The 8,791-nt window shown below is 30.0% G+C and overlaps 1 protein-coding gene across 1 annotated transcript; it reads right to left on the bottom strand.

Moving 5' to 3' along the window:
* Positions 1-506: 506 nt before the first annotated feature.
* On the bottom strand, positions 507-1,538 carry LOC110102003. The gene has a single exon (XM_020830132.1). The coding sequence runs from the start codon at positions 1,536-1,538 to the stop codon at positions 507-509; it is 1,032 nt and encodes a 343-aa protein (XP_020685791.1).
* Positions 1,539-8,791: the final 7,253 nt, after the last annotated feature.

The following is an 8,791-nucleotide window of genomic DNA, read 5'->3' as shown; positions in this document are numbered from 1 at the left end:
TAAAGGCTAATAGGCCTATAATTATAAGCATCTTTCGGATTGTTGATCTTGGGAATCAGGAAAATCATAGTTCTCTTCCAATCCTTATTCATCTTAGCCATTTTAAAGAAAATTTTCATAGCTTCCCAGAATTCTATTCTAATAATAGACTTATAGCTTTTAAGAAAAGAATAAGAAATTCCATCTTCACCTGGAGAAGTGAACCCCGTGGTTTCTTTTATGGCCTTTTCTACTTCTTCTATATTGAAATTGTTGTTTAAAAGAGATTTGTCCTCCTCTTCCAGCTGAGCGTGATTATTTGGCCATCCCTCAAGCAAGCATCTTCTCTCACGCCATTTGTCTTTGAAGAAATGTAATAAAACATCTTCAACTTGATTCTTCCTTTCCACCATAATCCCGTTACCATCTTTAATGCAAGAGATGAGATTTAAGTTCTTTCTAGCACTAGCAACTGAATGAAAAAATTTTGAATTTTTATCTCCTTCTCCAATCCATTTTACTTTGGATCATTGTCTCCACCACGAGCATAACCGAGCCAAAGTAGAGCTGAGCTCATTAATTTTGAATTTCAGCAGACAATAATCATCCACAGAAAGCATTCCAACTTCAACTTCCTCAGTTTGTAGAATAAGGATTTCTTCTTTGAGCAAGTCCTTCAACTGATTCAAATCTTTGTGCTTGGCCTTACTCCAATAGAATAAGGATTTAAGAGACCTTTTTAACTTGAAATTAAGAATTTGAGCTGGAGATCTAGAATCTTTTTTCCTCCAAGCTTTGTAAGAAGCCCACACATCCTTGAATTTGATAGATTTATTAACTTTAGAAGAAAAATCTGAAGTATTAAGGAGGATGGGATAGTGATCAGATGCAATTCTGGGGAGATGCTTTACAATCAATTGCTTGTTATAGTTCATAGAAATAGAGTTTACCACCATACGATCTAGTCTTTCCATTATCCGATCAGACCCTTTCTTTTTATTGCTCCAGGTTAGCCTAGGACCAATGAAGCTAAGTTCATGAAGGTCATTGGAAGTCATAAAATATTTCATTTCCTTAGTCCCCAAAGAAAAAGAAAACCTCCTACAACCTTTCTTGCCTTCTTTAGCCAAAAGACAATTGAAGTCTCCACCAATCACCATAGGCCAATTATTGGTGATATGAGGTTCCAATCCATTCCAAAGAAGTCTTCTATTATAAACATCTTTGCTACCATAAATTGTAGCTATCCTCCATTTCCCCTTGTTAAGGATATCCAAATTGCCAATAATGAATTCAGAAGAAGACTCTATCATGTTGAAGTTAGCAAGGCTACTCCTCCAAAGTACAAGTATGCCTCCTGATAAACCAGTTGACGAAACATAATTATAATTCCAACCAGTGCCATTCAATGACTCCACATATTTTTGCTCAATAGAGACCAATTTTGTCTCCAATAGCCCAACAAAAAGAACATTGTGATCTTTCACCACCTCCTTAAGGTAGAGAGAAGCCTTCTTCTTCTTGTCTCCTCTACAATTCCAAACTAAAATGGAATTCATTTATGGATCAGTGGGGAAGAATTCCCCCCTTTCTCCTTAGCATCTCCATCAGTTTTTTTGCTCCTTTTCTTCAAGCTGATTGGTCCTAGATTTTTTAACTGTTTCACACCTTTCTTTTTTACTGTAGAAGAGATATCTTCATTTGCTTCAAAATCTACATCAATTTAATGTATCTTCCTGTATACCTTCCTGTATAATTGGCTATAAATCCTCTTCAACTATTTCACCTTCCTCTGCTAAATTTCCCAATGCTTCAAATTTGTTTTTTATTTCCGGAATTTTTTCAGTGGTAGCATTTTTTGCAGATCCCTCTTCTGTCTTTCTTCTGATTTCAACTTCAGCATTGTAGAAATCTTCTTTTTAAGTAGTTTCTTTCTTCCCATCTTTTACATCCTGATTCAATCCGATTGGATCAGTTAAGACTTGTTTTAGCATATTTTTTCCAGCAATTATTCCAATAGCATTAGTACTACGCAGTTTAATAGCATCCTTGGTTCTTCCCTCTAGATTTGATTTGGACTTTATTATTTCCCCTCTTTTTTGAACGGATCTAGGAAAATTTTCTATTTTATAATCCACATGAATCCATGGACCATAACCTTCTTCTTTGTCATCATCATTAGAAACTAGAGTTTGAAGATTTGTAGTTGTATCTATAGCTCCCATTTTGTCTTCACTGATTTGAACTTCAATTCCCTGCTTAATCTTTTTTGAAGTTGATTTCTTTAAGAATTCCTCCCTAAGGTGACCAAGCTTGCCACAGTTACAGCAAAAAGAAGGCAACCTTTTATACTCAATGTTCTGATAGAATTTCCCTAGTTCTCCTTCAAGCAAAACACCCAAGGGAAGTTTCTCATCAAGTTTGACTCTCACACAAACCCTTGCGAACTCTCTTCTACTCCACTGGAACATGTTCCCATCAATCAAGTACGGAGTCACCACCATGGAAGCAATTCTACAAACATTTACTTCATCCCAACATTGAAGTGGAGGATTTGGCATCCGGATCCAAATTGGGGCTGTAAGGCCTTTGAATGAAGAATGAGAAAAAGCTGCTGTCCACCTGTCCATTCCCACTATGTTACCATTTCCATACCAAGGACCTGAAGCAATTATTTCCTCCAAAGAGTCTTGTTCCTCAAAGGCACAAAGCATCCATCCTAGTCCCAATTGAGTTGAATGGAATTTACCAATCCTGGACCATTGCTTTTTTAATTCAACACTTATGACATTGAAAGGGATATAATTGCCAAAGACTTCACCACTATGGAGATTTACTTCATGTATACTGAGTGCCTTCGATTGATAATCTTCCATAAGGACATGTTTACCTTTGCCAATGCAATCAACATTTTTCTTCTTAGCTACTATTACTCTTTCCTTGATAACCAGAGGCCGTTCTTTGTTGAACCAGAACATATTTTCTTTCTCACGACCATTGTCTCTGAAAGCCGGTGGGGATGAGTCGAATTGATGGGAGATCTTCCATGATGATGGAGAAGGGGGGCGGAGGTTAACTGAGACTACAGGAGCCATAGTCCGGCGATCCTCTGACACCATTAGCGTCAAGCAGAAAACCAATGAAGAGGGAATTCAAAAAATCATCTTCAAACAGAATTAATGGAGATTCTCTCTCTTCATAGAAATAAATTATTTGGCATCATGATGCTACATGGGTTAATGTTGAAGAGTTATTGGATGACTATGGCACGCCAAGAGAGGGGGGCGGGGGGTAAATTGGGGTTTTTTTTAATTTTATTAAAAGAAGAAACTTAAAATAATTTTAAAGCTATTTTGAAAATAATAAGAAATCACACAATTTTTATGAAAAAGATAAATAAAAATAGATGCATGAAATGAAAATAAGAGGCACAATATTTTATGTGGTTCGGCCTGGATTCCAATCCGACCTACATCCACGCTAGATAACTCTTTGGCTAGAATTCACTAATCCTAGGTTTGCTTTGAAAACCTCACTTTTTTAAACCAAAGAATTTCTTTACAACCTAAGTACTCTCCTATATGGGCATGTACAACCCAATCTAATTATTATTAAAACTTCACTAAGCCAAATGGCTCATATCAAGAAAATGAAATATACAATTTGATGTAAATAATACAGGCTCAAATTATCTTGAAATAAAATATCATGATTATTTGAGGTGATCTTGTAAATTAATTTTAATCACCTCACTACTTGCAAATGGAATATTAAATTTGCTCACATTAAGATATATTTATATTTTGATAAAAATATGAATAATATTTTAAAAAATATATTTTCTTTCTAATTTTAACTTTAACTCTTCAAATAAAAAAAATGAATCAAATTTTAAATGTAAATCTATGCCACATTAAACAAAATAGAAATATTTGATTTGCTAACTTTATGGATTTAAAAAAATTAGTATAGAAAACTTAATAGAAAATTACCAAATAGTAGGTCACCAAATAATAAATATTTTTAAGAATGAAATAAATGGTGAAAGCAAAAAGAATAACAAATAAAGATTTTGTGAAGGAAAGCAAAGTCATGAACTCCAAGAGATGTTATTCGGTTTTGTGTGTTGAAGCTTTCCAACCAAGAATTTAATCTCGCAAATTAAAAGATCTCTTAAAATAAAAATCAAAGTTTCTCCACTTAAGATTTATCATTTAAAGAAGAAAGGAAGAATTGAAGAATTGCTGGATATTTCTTTTTTGAGCAGCCCTTACATGAAGAGGAAAAGAGCTATTTAAAGGGAAAGGGTAAGTAAAGCTAAATTTGAATAAAACTATGAAACTAATATTAATTTATCAACTAATAATATTATATTTGATTATGAATTTATTTATATTAAATATATATAAGATTCAAATGGCAATAAAATGGCTAGCCACATGAGAAAGTCAAAAAGTATTCATATACATCCAAAATAAGGCAAAAAAGGCTACCAGAAAATTATATTAACATTAGATAATGTTTGGAAATTCATTATAAATTTAAATGATATGAAAATGGGTCATATAACCTATCAATTTTAATCTACAAAATCCAAGTAATCGAAAGCAATAAAAATTAAAGCACATTTCTGTTAAAATAATATCATATTCAGTAAAATAATAACTTAAACACATTTTTAAATATTTAAAAATATATTTATTTTTAATATACCAATATGATGTAATTTATATAAAATTAATCATATATCAATAAATTGATGTGAAATAAGTTAATTTAAAATGAATAAATAAAAAAAGTTTTAACACTTAAGTTTATTATCTTTAATTTCCCTAATTACATAACTTTTCATATTTGATAATAATTATATAATAAATGATGGTTATAATTTTTTTTAAATAAAGAAATCTTATAAATTTCTATATAAAAATTAGTATATAATTAATATATATTTAGATTATGAGAAAATCAAATCATGCAAGTAAATATTAATGGGCCACTAACATACTCCTATGATAATATAAAGTCCTTCAAGTTATCCATCTTGGTCCATCTTAATCTCAACATTTGATTGACCTTAAGTTATGCAATGTAAATCCCATAAGTACTTACTATGCATATCATTACACTGAAATACTTAGTACACAGATTAGAACATCCATTCATATGTCTGTTATCATCAAAATCTATAAAATAGGTCATGAGATAGATAATATCAACAATCTACATCTTCTTTATATTGACAAACTTATGTTAAGTATAGTTATAACAAAGGTGCAAATTGACTTTTTGTCATAACTTTTAAGCATTATAAAAATATATATGATAATTGAGAAATATTTTTGAATGCTAATTTTCTAAAAAAAATAATTCTCCCATAAATATATGCATGTAAAATGAATTATGACCAACTTATATAGTTCTTCTCCACCTTTGACAACATCAAAAAGAATAATTAAAAATATAAAAGAAATTTAAATGTTAGGATCTAACATCTCAAGCATACGTCTTAATATGCAAAATCTCTCTTCAGCTAAGGTTTTATAAATATATCATCTATTTGAGAATCTGTGTTTACAAAATCTATATTAACATCACCATTATTAACATGATCTCTAACAACATGTTGTCTAATCCCTATGTGTTTAGTTTATGAATTTCGGATAGGATTTTTTTTTGAACTTATAGCACTTGTATTGTAACATTTAATGGGAATATTTTTAAGCTTTATTCCAAAATTATCTATTTGTTTCTTTAGCCATAAAACTTGAGCAACACAACTATCTGCGACTATGTACTCTACTTCAGCAGTGGATTAAGTGATTGAAGTTTATTTTCTATAAAACCAAGAAATAAGCGATGATCTTAAAAATTGATAGGTTATAGATGTACTTTTTCTATCAACCATACAAGCAGTATAGTCTACATCTGAATATGTTACTAATTTAGATGATAATAAATTTTTGGGATACCATAAGCCAAACATCTGAGTTCTAATCAAATAGCAAAATATTCTTTTAATTGTTGTTAAGTGTGATTTCTTAGGATTAGCTTGAAATCCTATACATAAACATATAACAAACATAATATCAGGCGAAGTAGCAGTAAGATACAAAAGTGAACCTATCATACTCCTATAAATTTTTTGATATATTAGTTTTCTTGATTCATCTAAATCAAGTCTAATTGATGGGCTTATAAAAGTTGTACTTAATTAAAATCTCTTCATATAAAACTTTTATAATAATTCATTTATGTACTTGTTTGACATATGAATGTGCCAAACTCTATTTGTTTTACTTAAAGACCTAAGAAAAAGGTGAGTTCCCCCATCATACTCATTTCAAATTCCTTTGACATTAATGAGGAAAACTCATGACACAAACTTTGATTTGTACTTCCAGATAATATATTATCAACATAAATCTGTATAATAATCAAATAATCTCCAATATTTTTATAAAAAGAGTTGTATCTACCATACCTTTTTTAAAATTATGTTCAATTAAAAAATTACTTAACATATCATACCAAGCACGTGGAGCCTATTTTAAACCTTATAAAGCATTCTTTAAATTATATACATGATTAGGAAAATTACTGCTTTCAAAACCTAGCAGTTGCTTTACAAATACATCTTGATCAATATACCCATTCAAAAATGCACTTTTGACTTCATTTGAAAAAGTTTAAAGTCCTTAAAACAAGCAAAAGCAAAAAGTAATCTAATGGCTTCTAGTCTTGCTACGGGTACAAAAGATTCTTCAAAGTCTATTTCTTCTATTTGTGTGTACCCTTGTACAACTAATCTAGCTTTGTTTCTAGTAATAATTCCTTTGTCATCTAGCATATTTTTATATACCCATTTAGTTCCAATTATATTTTGATCATAAGGTCTTATGACTAATTCCCAAACATCATTTCATATTAATTGGTTAAGTTCCTTTTCTATAGAAATTATCCAAAAATTATCTTGTAAAGCTTCATCTATATTTTTAGGTTCAATTTTTGATAGAAATGCAGAATATTCTACCTCACCCCTAAGGTTTCTCCTAGTCTTAACAACCTGGGAAGGATCACCAATTATTAATTATTTTGGATGATTTCTATTATGACTCCATTCTTTAGTCAATGAATCATCCTCCTTTTCTTCCAAATTTATTATCTTTATATTTTCAATATGATCATCATTCAAATCATTTCTTATTAAATCTATAAGATTTTAATTAAAAATTACATGAACGAATTCTTCAACAATTAATTTTATCTTAATAAAAACTCTAAACGATTTTCCAAAATATGAATATCCTAAGAATATATCATCATCAGACTTACTACACAATTTACCTAGATGATCCTTATAAATTTTTGAAATAAAACTCTTACATCCAAGAACATGTAAATGACTAATCTTAGGCTTCTTTCAAAAAAATATTTCAAAAGGGGTCTTTTTAAGAATTGGTCTTAAATAAACTCTAATTGTAACATAACATGCAGTATTTATTGCTTCTGTCCAAAAATACTTTGGAAGTACAGATTCATCTAACATTGTTCTTGCTAAATGTACCAAAGTATGATCCTTCCTTTAAATAAATAAAAAAAAGATTCATCCTTTCAACTACACCATTCCTTTGAGGAATCCTATGAGCTAAAAAATTATGTCTAATTCCTTTTTCATCATAATAATTTTCTAATTATTTATTTTCAAATTCTCCACCGTGTTCTATTTGAATTCTATGAATCAAATAACCTTATTCTCTTTGAATATACTTAGCAAATTTTCTAAAATCATCAAATGCATTATTTTTATTAGCTAAGAATACTACCAAAGTGTATCTTGAAAAATCATCTACAATAACAAATCCATAAGTTTTACCACCTAAACTAGTTGTGTTAATTGGCCCAAATAAGTCCATGTGTAATAGTTCTAGAGGTCTACTCATTGAAACTATATTTTTACTCTTGAATGAACTTTTTACATGTTTACGATGAATGCATGCATTACATATAGAATCAAAATGAAAATTAATTTTCACTAAACCAACTACTAAATTTGTTGTAACTTAGTTTTCGTAACTATATTTTCATATCAAGTGTGTTTTTGATGATTTCAAATATTATTATTTTGATTACTGTTTCACCTAACATATATTAGATATATTTCTTTTGGTGTTTATATGTACTAACATTTTAGTGAATCATACTCCAGATTGTTGAAGACTTCAATATAGATTAGATTAAGTTTTATTGTAAATGGAGTATGTATTTTACACTTTTATTGAGTCCGAGAGAGTGTAATTTTAAATGGGTAACGAGCACACACATACTGGGGGAGTGTTAAACATTGTAAATTTTTAAACTAATCATACTGTATGATTTCAGATCATACAGGACAATTTGTCCAGTTATTTCCTCTAGAAAGCAGTTAATTGAAACATGTGAAGAAAATCTTTTAAGTCCTATTCGTACTATACAAAGTCATATTCATATATATGATGTCTAGACTATGAAATAGATACATACTAATCATACCATATGGAGTCCAATTCATAAAGACGACATTCATAGTATAAAAAGATTGGGTCTCTTTTCATCCCGATGAATAGTTGATTTTTTTGAACTGTTCATACTGTACGATCTCATGTTCATACAGATGATGTCTAGAATACAAAAAGATTGGGTCTGTTTTCATCCCAATGAACACCAATTTTTTTTTAACTATTCGTACCGTACGATCACATGTTCATACAGATGATGACTAGAGTACAAAATGGTGTAGTATCTTTTTGTCCTAATAAACCATGAAAATTTT

Source organism: Dendrobium catenatum, unplaced genomic scaffold (assembly GCF_001605985.2).
Source record: "Dendrobium catenatum unplaced genomic scaffold, ASM160598v2 fragScaff_scaffold_1148, whole genome shotgun sequence".
NCBI classification, from domain to species: Eukaryota; Viridiplantae; Streptophyta; class Magnoliopsida; order Asparagales; family Orchidaceae; genus Dendrobium; species Dendrobium catenatum.
This window is presented reverse-complemented; position numbering and strand designations above follow the sequence as displayed.